Source organism: Pan paniscus, chromosome X (genome assembly GCF_029289425.2).
Source record: "Pan paniscus chromosome X, NHGRI_mPanPan1-v2.0_pri, whole genome shotgun sequence".
Taxonomy (NCBI): domain Eukaryota; kingdom Metazoa; phylum Chordata; class Mammalia; order Primates; family Hominidae; genus Pan; species Pan paniscus.
The window spans coordinates 155031117-155049257 of record NC_073272.2 but is presented as its reverse complement, the minus strand read 5'-3'; the positions used below and the strand labels follow the sequence as shown (position 1 = coordinate 155049257).

The 18141-nt window shown below is 41.2% G+C and overlaps 3 protein-coding genes across 9 annotated transcripts in view; 2 read left to right on the top strand and 1 right to left on the bottom strand.

Annotated features, from left to right (window-relative positions):
- Positions 1-7413, top strand: part of MTCP1 (mature T cell proliferation 1) — a 74565-nt gene extending 67152 nt beyond the window's left edge. The window contains exons 1-5 of one of the 3 annotated variants that reach the window (XM_063601716.1): positions 556-694; positions 5323-5474; positions 5591-5761; positions 5843-5894; positions 7346-7413. In XM_063601716.1, coding sequence (XP_063457786.1) covers positions 5370-5474; positions 5591-5761; positions 5843-5890 — 324 coding nt within the window. In that variant the 5' untranslated portion in view covers positions 556-694; positions 5323-5369 and the 3' untranslated portion in view covers positions 5891-5894; positions 7346-7413. Of the gene's footprint in view, positions 1-555; positions 695-5322; positions 5475-5590; positions 5762-5842; positions 5895-5980; positions 6122-7345 lie in introns of those variants that run through there. The other 2 variants (XM_014343602.4, XM_055106760.2) reach the window with 2 other exon arrangements.
- On the top strand, positions 287-9708 carry CMC4 (C-X9-C motif containing 4). 5 transcript variants are annotated; one of them, XM_003809955.5, is made up of 3 exons: positions 287-424; positions 7346-7413; positions 9337-9708. In XM_003809955.5, the coding sequence occupies exons 2-3, from the start codon at positions 7356-7358 to the stop codon at positions 9483-9485; spliced, it is 207 nt and encodes a 68-aa protein (XP_003810003.1). In that variant the 5' UTR covers positions 287-424; positions 7346-7355; the 3' UTR covers positions 9486-9708. The 5 variants fall into 5 exon arrangements, with proteins under 5 accessions (XP_003810003.1, XP_008960579.1, XP_008960578.1 ...); XM_008962331.4 differs by having other exon boundaries at positions 305-439; XM_008962330.5 differs by lacking the exon at positions 287-424 and adding an exon at positions 556-694.
- A 6551-nt stretch (positions 9709-16259) lies between these two features.
- Positions 16260-18141, bottom strand: part of FUNDC2 (FUN14 domain containing 2) — a 28388-nt gene continuing 26506 nt past the window's right edge. Inside the window, exon 5 of the mRNA XM_003809958.7 lies at positions 16260-16774. Within this exon, the coding sequence (XP_003810006.1) occupies positions 16697-16774 (78 nt within the window). The 3' untranslated portion in view covers positions 16260-16696. The remainder of the gene's footprint in view (positions 16775-18141) is intronic.

Below are 18141 nucleotides of genomic sequence, written 5' to 3'. Positions count from 1 at the left end.
GCTTAGGGAGCGGGCGGGGCTGTGGGGGCGGGGCTGTGGGGGCGAGGAGGGGGCAGCGGGCGCGCGGCTGGCGCGCGGGGGCGGGCCTTGGGGCGCGGGGGCGGGGCCCGCCCAGCAGCACCTGGGAAACGCCCGCGCGGTTTGGGGCAGGCGTGGCCGTCGGGGCGGAGGGCGGTGGCCGGCCGCGGTCCGGGCGTCAGGCCGGGCGGCGGGGGCGGCAGGGAGGCGGCGCTCTGGGGCCGCAGGCGGACGTACTCTGTGAGCGGCGCCCGGGCGCCTGGGCAGGCGCCTCCCGAGTACCGGCGCCCATTTTGCCCGCCCGCTAAGGAGACCCGTGCGCGGCCTACACGCTTGGGGGACAGCCCTTTAAGACGACATCTCCGCGAACGCCGGCCTCTTGAGCCAGGGGGACGCTCTTTTGAAAGTCAGTCCCAAAACAGTTAAGGTTTTATTTTATTTTGTTTTATTTCCAAGTCACAGCCCCCGAATCTCGTACAACTCTCCCTGGACCACTTCCGGTTGCCGGCCCGCGCCTCATAACTTCGGTTCGAGTGACCTCGGCCCGGGATGCCCCTCGGCTCACCCCGGGCTCACGTCGCGATCCTGGCTTGAGTGGCCCAGGGTGGGAGACCTGGAAGTTTTAGCCTAGCTGTTCTCAAGGCGGATTAATTAGCCCAAGAAACATTATATTCATGTGAGTAACCTTTTGCAGAAACAGTGTTATACTGTATCTGAAAAAGTATCACTCTTAAGCTTGGCTGCTGCTACTTTCTACAAAGGCTTTTAGGTAGCTATTTGTTGGATACAGGGAAGGGGAAATGGAGAACTTCAGTTTTTATTCAAGTTCGGATGTATCACATTAGGTATCCAGAATGCAAGTTTCCTCGGGTCTCCTTGTCTCGATGATATCAGACAGTAAAAATATATGTAAAAGTAATTTTTATTTCGAGGTATGTCAAACGTGCCAAGGATAAAAGTACAGATCTTCCAACTCACAAGTCTAGGAATCACACGTGGATTTTGAAAGCGATTCTAAATCAAAGCACAATATATGCCGTGCCGCCTCCACAGCCCGTCCGTGTTCGTGTCTTTGATTTGGTTTTCTACTTTGTGTAGTTTTGAAGCCAGGCAGGTATGGCAGTACTGGAAAGGGAACATTCCCAAGGTGCTACTTGAAGTGTTGATGCTTTGCTCTTTTCTCCCAAGTCAGTTCCAACCCAAGTCTCCCCACACATAGGGTCCCCATCCAGTGCAACGATCTGTAATGTGCACGCCAGCAGCCTCCGTTTTTACCTAACGATCTGTAAGGATCACATGGCACATCTTTCTATAATTAATTTGATCATGATGAAGGTTGGAAAATTTTCGTGTGCAGTTACATTGGACCTGTCTAAATTTTCTCTTGTTTCAATTTTATATCATATGTTATTTTCAGTTACTGTCTGTGGCTAGTATGCCCCGTCCTCATGGAGCAGGAACGGCTGTTCTTATTATTATGATATTAACATTTGGTGATGGGATATAGTGCCTTTAGGCACTTTCAAGAAGAAAAATACCTTTTGTTTGTTATCGGCGGTAGTCAATCTCATATTCCAGAATGAGGTTCACTAACTTTTCTAATGCTCATGGCTGCCTTTTACAGCTCCAGGCATTTAATTGGAGTAGAACAAAATTATTAACATTTATGGCAAGCTTATTATATGCTAGATACTAAGCATTTATATGCCTGGTACATGTAAACTGCCCCATTTGGAGTCAAGCTCAACAACTTCCCCACTGTGTGACCTTGAGCAAGTTACCTAACTTCTCTGTGCCTTTCTTTTCCTCACCTTTAAGTGGGGATGATAATAATTCTGCCCACCTCATAGCGCCCTATGAAGATTGTGAAAATTAAATGAGTCAATATATGTAAACATATAGGAAATGCTAAATAAAGACTATCATGATTAATATGTTCTTTAATTCTCATTTTACACCTCAGGAAACTGAGGTGGAGAGACGTTAACTTGTCCAAGGTCACAAAGCTAGTAAGTGACAGACTCAGGACTCATACACAGGCCTGGGCCTGTGTTCTTGGTAATTTCACTCATTGTAATTGGACGAGTTTATTAATTGACTTCTAATAAAATAAGTGTATTCAACTGATCAATGTTTAAAAACTGTTCATCAGCCTGGCAATTAAAGCAAACTATACTTTTTTTAAAAAGACACAAAAGAATTTATTCTGTAAAGGAAAAATGATAGTTTTACTTAGATTACTACCTAAGGAAGCCGTTCTATCTTATATGTCATCCATTTAAAACCTAATTTACAAAATGCCTTACTAAGAAATTGTCTGTCTTGGCCAGTGTGCTCTCTGGCCCCGAAATCAAGGTGACCCTCATGGGGACAATCTCTTCTAGTGGATGATAAAGTTATCTAAACATTTTTGGAATTCATTTGTATTTGTAGCTGGCAGTATTCCTTGAGTTGAGTTGCACAAGTTTATATTCCATGTATTGTATTGCACCTTGTACCTAAGTCTATGTTGAGGTTTTAAAAGATTCGTCTTAGTTCGAGAAGTCCTGAATTTTGTAAACAAGTATCATGTGCAAATAAAATGTTCTCTAGTCAAATAAATTTGGGAAATGTTAACATAAAGTTTCTTTACTGCATAACTTGCCAGAACAGTTACTACACTAATGTGCTTTATGACTCTCCAAGATTCCCAAACTTATTTGACCAAGGAAAATGTTGGGAGCAAGTTTTCTAAGAATCACATTTTTCCACTCATAAAACCTGTGATTTTATAGGCTTTGATCTGAATCCCTCTCCCTCAGCCTTTGCATTTCTCTGCTGAGGACTTTGTTCATGCTCATATGGTGACTTCTCTGTCCCTTGATCACTGCAGTTGTCTTTCTCTGGGCCTGCATGCCCTCTGAATGCTAGCACACACAATTCCAGGATACTGTGCTGAGAGGTGGTTCCCAGGCTCATCCCGCTGATGCCCAGCATGTTGACCTTTGGGTCACAGCAGCACATCACACTGCCTTTCTTCTGAGAATATTTTGTAGTGACTCATAGGCCTCTTTGTAGTGACTCAGTAACTCAGACCATCATCTCCAAACTCTTTGCCCTCTATTCCACTGGCATTATTTCCTTTTAATGTCAATATAACCAATGCAATTTTGTTTTCCATTCAAAACAAATTTAAATGTCAACATGTTGGTTGTTGCTAGGACCTATCTATGAAATTGAGATGGTCCTGAAACCCTTAACACATGGTTTCCACTTTTTTAAAACAGTTATTGGCCACACTTAAGTCTTCTGTGCTTGAAATCCGAATTTAATATATTTTATTTTGACATTAGTATTTACCAGGTTTTTATTTGTATTTCTCTTTTCCAAAGCTCTGGGAAGGAAGAGAGGCAAAACAACTGTATCTGCAAATGGGAAAAAAGGGGGGCTTTGGAAAAAAATTATATATAGCCAGAGGCTTATGCCTAGAGAATCAATCTCTACCCACATATACATAGCCAATCATGACAACCACTGTGGCGTTCCTTTGTTTCCCTTCCCTACCCACCATACATATACACCTGTTCACTGAAACATTGCTTGACCAGTACCTGAGACTTGGGGTGCCCAGAACTGTATCATTCCTGCTATTGAGCAGAATACAATACTGTGCTTTAGGGAAGACAGGACTTGTGAAATAAGCAAAGCAAATGTGTAAGGTGATTTTGTTTAAATATAAATGCTACAGTAGTCAAAAGAGGCAAGAATTTTCTAAAGTTTTCATAGAGGAGGCAGGCACCTGGACTCTGCTATAATAGCACTAAGATAGGCAGAGAGGCCCAGGGAGGCATTTTAGGCAAGTGGAAAACAAGAGCAAGGGTATGGAGCTAGAAATGAGCCTGGTATTTGGGGAAAGTTGGTCTCAACTGCAGTGGTAGTTGTAGTGCCTGCTGGAATTGGTGACATATAGGATGTAGCAACTGAATAAGAGGAAGAAATCCAAGATAATTCATAAGTTTTGAGTCTGCAGGATCAGGAATGGTGGTGTTGCCATTGAGAGAAATCAGGATTTGGTTGAAGAGAAAGTTTAGACGAGTTTGAAATGAGAGAGCACATATGTATGAAAACTAAGACAGGAGTTTACACCAGGCTTAGAGTCAGATGCACTCAGGGTATAATGGGTGAAGCATCTGGTTGCTCTCGACAGTCTCACTTTGAGGACTCTAACAACCACCCTCCCACGCTGCATTTCTTTTCCCACCTAATGAGAATAGGAGGTCTTTGTTTTGCGGGGCAGCTCCCCAGTGCCGTATCTATACTCTGGCCAAAGGTAGAAATACAGTACAACTGCGCTATAATGCTCTGAGTAAGGTCTAGAAGATTGACTCATGCAAAATGCACATCAAGTTATTGTGAGGTCCTGAAATGATATCTGGGGCTTGGGCAGAGGATCGTTATAGAGTCTGCCCTACCACTCAAATGCTTTGGGAGGTATGCTTCCTTTACACCTCTCAAATGTGCTTCTGGTCTTCTGGCTTAGGAAGTCAAAATTTAAACCTAGTCCTCTATGGAAAAACGGGCTCCTGTAACATCCTGCAGAATTATTAAAATAAAACAAGGACCTAGATGGATAACTTTCATTTGCACTCACTCAGCTCCAAATCAGCATGATCCCCAAAGTCTCTTGCAGCTCAGAAATTCCATGAAGCTAGCTTACTTTTCCTAACAAGAAAATCCCCTTCTAGAAATGCCCATCCGCTATTTGTAAACTTTCTTAGTAAACTGATAAATAGATCATTTGCCCTTAAAACAAACTTTTAATTTCAACTCTGAAAGACATGCATATATGTCCTTCAGAATCTTACCTTTTAAAATGGAAACTGCTTGGAAGTGGCTTTTACCTGGGGAATATGACATGCATGTGTCTGTTATACTGCCTTCCTGCCAAAATAAGTGTGTCTTTAGGCACGCTCTTTGCATATTCTATTGCTAACTACATTTTGCCAGACACTGCTTGTGAATGCAGTATGTGTGAGACCACTGCCCAGCTTCCTGTAGTGCTAGTCCTACATTTCCACAGAACTCCTCACCTAGCCAAATTCTTGAGCGCTTTGCAGTCAGCAGCACTACCTGAGGCTCTGCCTGAGTGTCACTTTAGTTGTCTTGCAGAAAGCTTCAGATGTCCTTGGTTCTATTTAGGTTGTGCAAATAGACATATGAGGTTTGGTTCTGGTTAGTGGTTGCTAGTACCAGATCACCTTGCTTACTGGTGAGTTCATTCAAACCCAAAAAGTCACACCTGTGTCCTGTGCGCGGGTGCTGCAGGCTTAGGTGGAGAAAAGCAGGGCTAGAATTGGAACCCAAAGCCCAGAATGGCAGGAGAGGATGTGGGGGCTCCACCCGATCACCTCTGGGTTCACCAAGAGGGTATCTACCGCGACGAATACCAGCGCACGTGGGTGGCCGTCGTGGAAGAGGTAACTGTTTACATTTTGCTTATTTCTTTGATTTTGCTTTCAAGTGACTTGGTTTCTATTCCAGTCTCAATATTCTGAAGTCTTTGGTTTTATTTTTGATCATTCCTTTCCATTAGGAGACGAGTTTCCTAAGGGCACGAGTCCAGCAAATTCAGGTTCCCTTAGGTGACGCAGCTAGGCCAAGTCACCTTCTTACCTCCCAGCTACCTCTCATGTGGCAACTCTACCCGGAGGAGCGCTACATGGATAACAACTCTCGCTTGTGGCAGATACAGCATCATTTAATGGTACACATGTTGCTTAATTATTTTCCATTGTACTGGGACTCTCGTAACAGAGTACTCCATAAACTTTTCTTTTTCTGACAGGTCAGGGGAGTACAGGAGCTGTTGCTTAAGCTTTTGCCTGATGACTAACCTGGTATGTATTTCTATTTCTCCTCTGTCCTCCCCCTCTTTGTTTTGGCTCTATTCAGTTGTGGTGATTTTAATGATTTTTTTTTCCAGGTGCTGGGATTCTACGAAGATATGCTCCTTTGTTCTGTTCAGTATTTGGCAATCACTTCATCCACTACTGCAGTGCACCCACCCTTGGGCCTGGGGGGAGGGAGTGGGTTGAAAAACTGCTCAAGAAACAGAAGTTTAGCAAGGGTCATGAAGAATACTGCAAGTGAAACTGCAGAGAGAGGTTACGTAGGCAGAAAGCAAGTCAACAAAAGCACTTAGTCAGGATCCGTAACTTGAAATTGACTCCTTTGGAAATTGCCATAGAACCCTTAATGGACATCATCGGCTGGACCTGGGATCTGATGAATCCCACAAAAGTCAGCACCTTCTACAGAACAGATGCCCTGATCACCAAGGACTTGGTACTGATTTAGAGAGAAGAGAGCAGCTCCTAGCAGCATCAACATCTATTTGTCGCTTATTTGCCCTGCAGCAATTCACCTGCCTTTCCTTCTCCCATCCTGTAAATATCCTAGGTTTTGCTCCAGTGTTTCCCATCCCAGTACTGACCTAATTTGGATCTGCTGAGTATTTAGAGGGCTCTGAAAAGAGATATGCATTGATGAAATTAGCTACAAAGGCTTGTGGGCCTTTTTTCTATCTGAAATCGTGTCTTCAAATTACTGGAAGTTGCTGATCAAAATTGTGGGCTCTTGAATTCATTCTCTGATTACAGATATTTTAAATAAGCTGGTTTCTATAAGAACTTCAAGAAAAACCATTTTAGCTGCTTAACTGGCACCTTTCTCAGGAAGTAATAACACCAAATATTGCTGATTCCTAGGAAAACATTTACTACTTGTAAAGAATTTCCTGAGTTAAAGTAGTTATAACAGTTTATATACATTAAAAGTAAGGTTTTACTTTAAAAAAAAAAGTCTTGGGAATAATAGCTACCATGTATTGGAGTCCTTTCCAGGCACTATTGTATGTACTTTATATACTTTATCACATTTAATCCTCCTGTCAATGCTTTGAGGTAGGTATGATTCCCATTTTATATTTGAGTAATAAAAAAAGCTCAAGGAGTTTAATCATTTATCAAGGGTTTCTTCTGCGAATGATAGAGCCAGGCTGCGCCGTCGGCTCCTCTAGCCTAACGTTGGTTTACAGTATTCAAAAAGAGTTGATTGAATTCAAGGTTTTTTTTCCATGTAAAGCTATTTATATCTTCCAAGCCTAATGAAATGGATATTATAAAAATACAGTTGATTCATCCTATGTTTGGGAAGAGTATTTTTAGTGTAATTATTTTCCAGCAATTGTAAGGGCATATACTGCTTGTCTCAGAAGAAAATTCCACGTAGAGGGGCTTTAAAGTCTTTATGGAAAAAAGAAAAATAAAAATCATTTTTCTTGTTTTAGTTTTCTGGATATGCCGCAGAAGGATCCGTGCCAGAAGCAAGCCTGTGAGATACAGAAATGTTTACAAGGTAGTATATTGTAAAATGCTTTAAAAATATTTTTCCACTGTGAACTAACTATAAGAGACCAATTATTCTTTTATCTGTATTAACTCTTTTTTAAGAATGTAACGTATATGTAATTATCCTGACGATTCTCTTCATTGTATCATCAAAGATGCAGAAAATAAAAAGTAATGTGATCAAAGCTAGGGGTTTTCACTCCAGGTGATTAGCATCACCTGGAGATCTTTAAACACTTACCTAGAACGATTCAGACTTCCTAGGGCTAGGGCTAGGAAAAAAAGGGTTTTTTGTTGTTGTTGTTTGTTTTTACTAAAAGGCTAGTTTTAAATTGGTTGGTTATACTTCACTGCAGCTGACAATTCACTTTTTAAAAGCAATCTGGAAGAGGTGCGGTTGAAATAACAATTGGAATTCAGGCTGCCAAAGTCATCAACTAACTCTTAAAGGCAGAAGTGAATCTGGACTAAAGCATATTTGAGGTGATTTGTCCATTTGTCCAGCTGCTAAGTTTGACCAAATGTTAGAGGATTTTAGTTTTCTAATCAGTGAATGACTGTTGCCAGAAGAGCAAATAGAAAAAGCTATAAGGCTATCTGAATTTGAAAAAATTTTAATAAGTTTTCCTCACTAGTAAAGTAATAGATGGAGATGGACGGTCATGAAAATATAGAAAGGTATGAAAGAAAAATGTTCAGAGTTCCCCCAAAGATTCACCACCAAAGAAATCCTTTGTTTGTGTATCTCCTTGGACTTTTGGCTTTCATTCTTGGACTTTTCATTTTTTGATGTTAGCAATATTTTATAAAATCTTTTAGATTAAAATCTGGATGTATAATAATGCCATTTTAGTCAAACTTCTTCCCTCCAACTTTAAGGAAAAGGAAAAAGTTTTTTGCATTTAATTCCTTCTCCCAAATAAATCCTTACCTTGTTTGAAATAAGCCATAGCTAAGGGAAAAAATAAGTTAAAAAAGAGCTGGTGACACCCCCTTGGCACAGAACTGGAAAGACTAAAAGATGACAAGCACCGTTATAAGGACTTTATACGTATTAAGCCTTTCATCCATGAGGTAGATGCTACTATGACCCCCATTTCATAAAGGGGAAAACAGACACACAAGTTATGTAATTTGACTAGGGTCACGTAGCTAGTAAGAGTTATGGTGGGAATTTGAACACCCCCCGCCAACCCTGCCCTTGGTCTAGCTCCAAATCTGGACTGTTACCCACCTTGCTATACTGCCTTTCTAATCAGAATTGTCTTTCCTATCCTGAGCTAACTACCATGTACCCCATTTTAGTACTGGGGGACTCATTAACTGCAGCTGACCTAGAGTCTTTAGGTCAGGTCCTCCTTAACTTAGTGTTTATGTATAGTAGGGATCTGCAAATGTTTTATGAAAAAGGCCAAACAAGTAATATTTTAGGCTTTGGAGGCCAAAGGCCTTTGTTGTATATATTGTGTATGTGTTGTGTGTTTACAACCCTTTAAAAATTAAAATCTATTTTTAGCTCCCAGCTGTAAAAACCGGCTGAATTTGACCCTAAGGCTGCAGTTTGCCAATTCCTGATGCACAGCCTTAGTAGGGGAGGTCTAACAATCAGCTTAAACTGTATGCAAAATAATGTGTGGTGTATGTGCATTTTCCTAATTCATCAAATTAGTGACCAGTAATAAAAATGATGTTAAAAACCAATGTCCTAGAAAAAGGTGCATACATGCTATTCACCTTAAAGGAAATTATATATGAAAATAGCTTTCAACCACTTTGTAAATCATACTTTCCCTAACGAACCTGTCGACAGGTCTCTAAATTAGAAAGAATCAGTGGACTTTGGTGAAAAGGGGTGGGAAGCACTGATCTAAACCTCCCTGTACCTTAGTCCTATGAGATCATGACTAGAGTCTGCCTGTATGTTTTTCAGCCAACAGCTACATGGAATCAAAGTGTCAGGCTGTCATCCAAGAACTGCGTAAGTGTTGTGCTCAGTATCCCAAGGGAAGATCTGTCGTCTGTTCAGGATTTGAAAAAGAAGAGGAAGAAAACCTAACACTGAAGTCTGCATCAAAGTAAAGTTCTTCTGAAGTGCTGCTCCATGTTTCCACCAAATGAATTTTTTTTATCCTCCTGACTTTCTTCAGGCCAGGTAGCAGCAAATAGCAAATGAAAAAGTCAGCTAGAAAAGTTAATGAATATGCCATCTATGCAGAACAGGCAGAAATATAAACACATTAAAAGACAAATATGTAGAATGTAATATACTGAGCTGCTAAAATAAACCTGTTTAAGAGAAAAATTTGGGTTTTGTACTAAATGTATTTTAAGACTATTAGATATAGGGTATTAATGAATTCTCTTGAAGTTCAAGCCACTAGTGCCATTCATCAAATTTAAGTCATATGAGGTATGTTAGGTGAAAGGACTCACTTCCAGCATCACAATTTTGACGCCCCTTTTTTTTTTTTTTTTTTTTTTTTTTTTTTTTGAGATGGGGTCTCACTCTGTCATCCAGGCTACAGTGCAATGGTGCGATCTCGGCCCACTGCAACCTCTGCCTGCCGGGTTCAAGCAATTCTGCCTCAGCCTCCCAAGTAGCTGGGATTATAGGCATGCACCACCACGCCTGGCTAATTTTTGTGTTCTTAGTAGACGGGGTTTCACCATGTTGGTCAGGCTGGTCTTGAACTCCTGACCTCGTGATCTGCCCGCCTCGGCCTCCCAAAGTGCCGGGATTACAGGCGTGAGCCAATTTTGATACCTTTTATAGATTACATGCTAAACTAATTCAAAGTTTCCTTTAAACTAACTCATTACCTTTTGTACTTCCAAAAATGCAGAGCAAAAAGTGTCTTTCCAGATGCCAGTAAGAGCATTTCTTTCTGCTTTTGCATCCCCACTGCAGCGACTAACCAGGTAGGAAAGGCATAGAAATGATTCTTGTAATGCTTAATGATCCTTAATTTATCATGAAGGAACTGAAGAAAAAATTTTCATTGGAAGTCAGGTAGGCAGCAAGATAATTCAAACTTAGTTGGTTTATCTATTCTTTATATCCTGATAATAAAAACCTGTTACAGAGGATCCAGACAACATTAATACAAAGCTGCTGAATGAAGCCTGTTGACAGTTGTCAGTCACTTTATGAAGTAGGAGGAGGCAGCATGCAACAGGCCATTTGCTTTCCTCAAATGGATGCTTGAACCACCAAAGCCTGTCCTCTAAAAAAGAAAAAGATGACTAAAAGCAGGAACAATTTCTGCTAGGTCCCTGATGTTAAAATACCATGATTATTTGAGACCAACTGTTTTCTTTAAAGCAGCATTACTCAAAGTGTTTCTAGGAATTGCTGTAACCGGAAGAAAAAAAAAAGGCTTCTCTGGTCAGGTAAGTTTGGGGAATGCTAGGTTGCATACAAGTACACAGGTTAATTTCCTGTCAGACTTCAGAGCTTTCAAAAAACCTAAGTGAACCTGTTTTGCAGACAGCATCTCTGTGTGTGAATGCTCTCCAGAGAGACTTAAAGAAATGCTGCCTTAGAGACGTTTGGTCCACAAACCAGAGTGACAGAGCTAAATCCCCATGAAATTTAAATGAAGTCTTATGTTAATAATAAAACAATAAAACATTATACAACTTTAATGTTACACCATCTACAAATCTAAATTACATTTAAAATTATCAGTTGACAGTTGTACTAGGATTTACATTAGGAATCACTACATGATCAAATAGATTGTTTTTCTGTGTTTTATTGCCAAGTTATTTTTACTGAGTTAACTACTCCAGTTTCAGACTCTTTTAAATGTTTTTATGCTAAAGTATATGTATTAGTCCATTGTTGCATTGCTATAAAAAGTGCCTGAGACTCGGTAATTTATAAATAAAAGAGGTTTAGTTGGCTCACAGTTCCATGGGCTGTACAGGTAGCATGGCACTGGTATCTGATGGGCTTCTGGGGACGCCTCAGGAAACTTACAGCCATGGCAGAAGGCAAAAGGGGAGTGAGCACTCCACATGGCCAAAGCAGGAGCAAGAGAGAGTGAGGGGTGAAGTGCCACACACTTTTAAATTACCAGATCTCATGAGAACTCACTATCATGAGTAAAGTACCAAGAGGGGATGGTGCTAAACCCGCCCCCACGATCCAATCACCTCTCACCAGGATCCACCTCCATTAGGGAATACAGTTCAACATGACATTCGGTGGCTCCAAACTGTATCAGTATACTACTTTCTTTCAGTTTTGAAAGGTTCAAATCAGTTCCTTCTTTTAAAGGATTGTGTCAGTTTAAGTCAACAAATCTATTTGAAGACATTAATTTAACTCTTCTTATTCTTAGGTATTATTATGACATACAAAAAAATAAAATAGCCATCATAGAAGGCTTAACATTTACTGAGTGCTTCTTATTGTTAGGGACCAAGAGTAACACTGAATCTCAGTCTTAAGGAAAGAACTCTAGGAAGGTGAAAACTATGATCTCCCATTTTAGAAACCAAAAAAAAAAAAAAAAAAAAAAAAACCTCTGTTAAGTTGGCTATTAGTGATGCTAAGTTTAATCACTTGGTTAGTGACTGACAGACCTTTTAGCTAGAAAGGTAGCTTTCCCTTCGTAATGGGTAAGTCATTTGTGGGGTGATATCTTGTCACTCCTTTCCTTGCATTCACTCCACACGATTCCTAAGACATTTAATGAACTATAATACTACACTTGTGTTCAGTATTCAGAAGGCATCTGAAGTTGTATGGCACTTAATATAAAAGTCTTTAAAGCCCTCTTAAGGAGTTAACAGCAAAACTCTTAATTTTTTCAGCACCAGCTTCCAACTGTGTACTTCAGTGGTTCTCAGTCTCTGCTGCTCATTAGAAAAAGCTAAGACACTTTAAAACCTCAGGATGCCTGAACAGCACTCCAGACCAGTGAAATCAGAATCTCTAGGATGAGAGCCAGGCATTAGTAGTTTTTAAAATTTCACAGGTGATTCCCAAGTGCAAGCAAGGATGAAAACCACTGCTCTCAGGAATGTCATTTCTTACCATTTTAAAATTTAAAAAGGTAGACAGTTTTGACAAGTCAGTAAACTGACTTTAAAGCTTTATAAAAACGTGAAAAAGTGCGACACTTTTCTTTTAAAAAAAAAAAGTATTAAGATTCATGATCCCTTAAAAAGAATGCAAGCATCGGAAATATAAGCTATACCATATGACTTCTAGAAAAATCAGGCTCAGAACTAAAATAGGTTTTCTGCCCAATTACTCAGATGTTAGTGTGACCTCTTAGAGAATTGGGCAGAAAATGTATTTTAGTTCTGGGCCTGATTTCCGAGAAATCATACTAGATTTCATGACAAAGAAATGAAGCTGATAATTTGGTAGAGGGAGTAGAGGGCAGCAGCCACATTTTTCTCTGGGGTCCAAAACTGGCTGTGAGCTTCCCTCTGAGAAGAAATTGAGATCATCATGAAACATTGATGATACTCAGAAATTTCAAATCCATCAGTATACCATCTTTTCAAGCAGAGATTCCCAAACTGTACAAAAGTAGAGGTTCCAAATAAGAGCCCAACCATTAGTTATGGCCATCTTTCTGACAACCGTGAAACAAAAGAATGATGGAGAGACTATTCTTACCACAATAGTTAACTACACAGTAACTTTGCTTTCCAAAACCAGAAGCACCCACCCCAAGAGCATGTTGGCTAGAATTATGCAAGAGATCATTCCTTGTAGAATCTAGTCCGCCAACTTGAATCGTCTTCTGCCAGCATCCATGAGACAGTAACTGCCCAGATCCAGTAGCAAGGACTGTCACCCCAGTGGTAGGGGAATCAAGAACCCCACTGTCCTGTTAATGAATGTCTGGAGGCTGAGTGGCGGGAGATTGCAGCAAACAAGCGGCCATTTGGGAGGAGAGTCATGCTGACATATTATCACAATGGCAATAACACTCATGACAATGGGCTGCTCAGGCAAGGGTCCCCACCACCACATCTCTGCCCGCACCTAGCTCCCGTGTCAGCAATGAGGATACACATTCTTGGGGGAGACTGAAACATTGGACTCCATCTGTTGAGCCCGAGCAGGCAGCGGCCAGAAAGTGCCCCTGGATCCGTCTCTGCTCTCCGACTCTGGGGAGAACCTTGGGAAGAAGAGACTCAAAAGTTCTACCTCTCCTGTAGCATGCTCCAAGTCCCCATCCCACCAGGTCCCATTGCGGGAGAGACGCTGGGTCAAAGGGTGGCTCAAAGTGGTGAGGACGCAGGGCCGACCCATAGTAGCCAGGAAGGGGACAGAAGGGGTCCCTGAGCCGGGACACCGTCCAGCACGCTGCAGGGCAAGGGAAGGGAAGCCTTCACTACGTAGATGCCATCCTATTGGTTGACAACTTGGAAGCCTTGAGTGCGGTGTTACCACGTCGCCGCCACAAGGGGGCGATGAAACCCCGAACACATTCCAAGTCAAGTTTCTGCGGACCATATACAGCGACAACGCTCTTCCCAAGGAAAAACTTCCGCCCCACCACCACTAATTAGGAAGTCCAGAGCGTCATTGGACTCTGCTACTGGAGAAAATACGTGCCTAGCTAAGCAGGCCTCTCCAGTCAAATGAAAGTAGTGCACTGAAAGGTGGAGCTGCCTGGTCCTTGAATCATCTCGGTTTTGCATGGAGGAGTGGCAGCTGTTCTTTTGGGGGAAACCTTAACTCCCACTTCACCACCTGAAACAAAACTGCTGGCACAATAGGGCCTTGATTCACAGGTACCCCCAAATGCCTGAGCCTCCTTCACTGATGGTTCAGCTAAACTGAAAACAAGGTGTGCAGCTGTGCGTGTTCAACCTCCATGCCAGCTCTGCACAATCCCAAGTGGTCACAGTGGCCTCACACAGTGGGCAGAACTCACAGCCGTTCTCATACTAGCAGGATGAGACCAACCTGCAATACTGACCTCAATCATGACCCTCACAGTCGTAGAGGCAGCCAGCTGGGAAAAAACTTCAGGAGGGACCTACCTACAGATCTTAATTCAGACAATCAGAATACAGTCTGAGGCCAGACTATTTATTACAACCTACTCAAGGTAGTTTAGAACCACCTGCTAATCTTTGCTGCCCTCACCAGTAATCACAGGAAAAACAGATGCACCAAAAGACAACCCCTACCCCACTGGAGAGGCATTGGGTGGCCAGTCTCCCCACATGCAACCCAAAGGGGCACAGAGCACTTTGGTTAGCTTTGCTGTTACCATCCCATTGCTGTGGGTAAGTCACACAGGTAAAGTGGCTGCAGCCACTATCACCATATATGGCATAACCCAGAGACCCAGATGTCAGGAGAGGCAGAGTGTGGGGAAGCAGGAAACAGATGACTCAGTGTCACTACATATATCTATATCAATATATATAGAGAGATATAAATATATAGCAAGCAAAAAAAAAAAATAGAGGAGGATCTATAAGGTTAAGAGACTTATCCAAATCATGCAAATACGATGTGAACCTTGCATGAATTTTGATTCAAACAAACTAAATGTAAAACACTTGAGGAAATTTTGAACACTGATCAGATTTTGGATATTATGTAATTACTGTTAATGTCTGATATGATGAGGTATTTATGATTTTTAGAAATAATTCTTACCTTTTAGAGATACATACTGAAATATGATAAAATGACATTTTGATATTTGTTTCACAGTAAGTGGTAAAAACCAGCAGAGCTATAATTTGATGATTGTTGTGACTGAGTGATACATACACGGGGATTACTGTACTATATTCTCTACTTTTATATATTCCTGAAGGCGTCCATAATAAAAAGTGAAAAAAAATAAGTTCTTATAGCAAAATATGCAGCAAAGAGGCTCATACCATTATGGTTTTGAGATGATTCATACATATTGCAAGCAAAATGGCTTATGTTTCCTTAAATGTAAGGAGAAAAACACAAATAGGTGGTTTCTGTAAAGTTCCACACATCCACTGGTAGTTTTGATTTTCAAATTCAATACATCATTCTCAAGACGGGTTAAAATGCAAACATTTTTAAATGTATGGCCTTAGAAACACACTCATATTTCACAAGAGATCATCTCCAAGATTAACAATTCTGAGTAAAACTAAGCTTTAATAGTGAGTTTTCTTTCTATAAAGTCATTATTCAAATACTCAGCACCTATTAAGTGCTAGGCCCTGTGAGTATAATGGTGAAGACAGAAGTCTTGCCCTCTGAAAGCTGACTGATATTCTAGTAGGGACTGTAGACATGGTAACATGCCACTACAGCAAAATGTGCTAAGATTCTGTGTGTGCGTGTGTGCGTGTGTGTGTGTGTGTAAGCTTTTAAAGAATAATTCTCAGGGTTGTGGTCATCATGAGACGGTAGATTACACTTGATGGAAATTTATTTCTCATGTCCTATCACTATCTTTCTTAATTCTGAATCCCTGGAAAGCTACTTCTTTAAAATTCCGGTTTAAATGTTGTATTTCATACTAACTAGATAAAAAAAAAAATAGTAGAAGTGGCACAGAGGAGTTATGGCCACCCCTAATGTTTTCATAAGGATATTTCATTCACATTTCAAAGCTTAAAACCTTTTCTACAAAATAAAAATCCAAAATCTTCCCTTTCCCACCTAAATCACTTGTTTTACAATAAATAAACCCTTTGGAAACAGCCATGAGATACATTATCCTGTATGGTAGAAAGCATTCCTGGACAATATCAGATTTTTCAATTATAGTAATTATGCTGCCAATTTTGTCGGCATAATTATAACACATTTAAATAGCTTTCTGTAATGTAAAACCAACTAAAAAAGAAAGTAGACACCAAGATACCAAAATCTTTCATGCTTAAAGGCAAATGTATTCAGTTCCTTTCCATGCAGCACACAATAAGGTTATCTATGTGCTTATTTCTTTTCCAAATCAACAGTTTGGGACAAGCTTTCAGGATCCACTCATCCTCCACGGTCAGCCATCTTGTAATGTGTTCTCATAAGTGTCTTGCATGGGGGTAAAGGAACCTTCTTGTTGGCCTACAGACTGGCCAAGTAGGGGGTGTACTGGGAGGAGAGCTAAGGACTATTGTCTCTTCTGCCACCATCAAGCTCATGGTGCCACATTGACTTGTACCAGCAGATGCTTATAGAAGCCACTCGGATTTGCCATGGCAGGGAGGAAGGCATGGGAGAAGAGGAGGAGGGACTCGATGTCCTATGATGGAGTGTAGAGGCTGCTGGCTGGAAAAAACCAGGAACAATGAACATGAGGTCATCTTCCTTAGGATGCCATGCCAAGCAGAAAGCCTCCGAAAAATCCCCCAGTCACTAGAACATTCTTCTTCACAAATGACACCACCTGAAAACAGAAGATAGTACAATGGGTTGTTTTGCTAAGGATGTTAATAATATTAAGAATCATCTCTATTATACCTATGCCAGTCTTAACAATGTCAATCCCCTCATCGGTTACATAATTTGCACTTTACCCAAAGGGCAATGGACTTACATTAATAGTCTATTTAATAATAATTAAATAGACTTACATATGAAAATGACTACTGGCTGGTGTGGGGAGAATAAGACTAGAGGGAGCCTGATGGGAAGGAGGATGCACATCAGGAGGTAGAGACAATGGCTCTTTGAATCAAGGACAAAGAAGGAGAGTTCATGGGGACAGTTATGGGGAAAGAGTAAAGCTGCACTAAATAAACTGGTTACAGAGGCAATTCTGTTTCCAATTTTGCTCCTTCCATCCTCTTTGGCATCTACCCTCCAATAGAGGCTTCTCATTTCCTGAAGTCTCTCCCCTAAATCTCTCCATCCATGCATTCCCCTCTGAAACCTGCTCCCAGGTAGATGCTATAAATTCTCATTCTCACACTTCACCACATCTAAGATGATTAACAGGTGACGTTCTTATTTCCTTAAGTTCCCAAAGCTTCCCACCTCCCCTCTACCCTCCTGGAATAGCTCCCGGTCATCTGAGACTCAGTGCATACATTCAGACACTCTTTATGGCTCCTTAGTCTGTGCTCTACCAATCTCCTGACCACTCCCCACCCTTCCAATTTCAGAGACAATTTTGATAAGTGGCTCAGACTTCCTCTTTCTCCTAAGTGTGATCACCACCTTAGAAAGTGTTCATATGAACAAGACATCCAACATCCTGGCCTGATCATTTCTTGAACTCAAGTACGGTGACTTCCATCCCCAAACCACCTAAGCTACTCACACCCTGACATTCCCCTAACATTTTCACACTACCAACCCCATCCTCCTAGGACCACTGTCTTCTAACCCTCCAGTAAGCCCTTACTCCAACGATGCCTATGTCTTCCTGCCTCATTTCCACTCCTCCTCCAACTCTCCTGGACCTCTACATTTCCTTAAATGAAGCACTTTTGTCATCTGCCATTGGGGTGAAGAAAAAAAATCATACAACTTCCTGAGAAAATTGGTTTCCTTTATTATTTTTACTACTCTTTCTTCAACTTGCTAATTTGGCTTTCAACTCCACCACCCCACTAAACTGTTCTCACTGAGGTCATCTTGTTGCTAAATACTGAACTAAATCTTCATCCTGTTTCTCAAATCAGACCACCGGCTCTATGAGTAGGAAAACCAGCCACTACATCCCCAGGGCCTGTGACAGTGAACTCAATTCCAAATTATCTGGTTACTTTATAACAAACTCCCTCTGTGAGTCAACAGTTGGTTCTAATC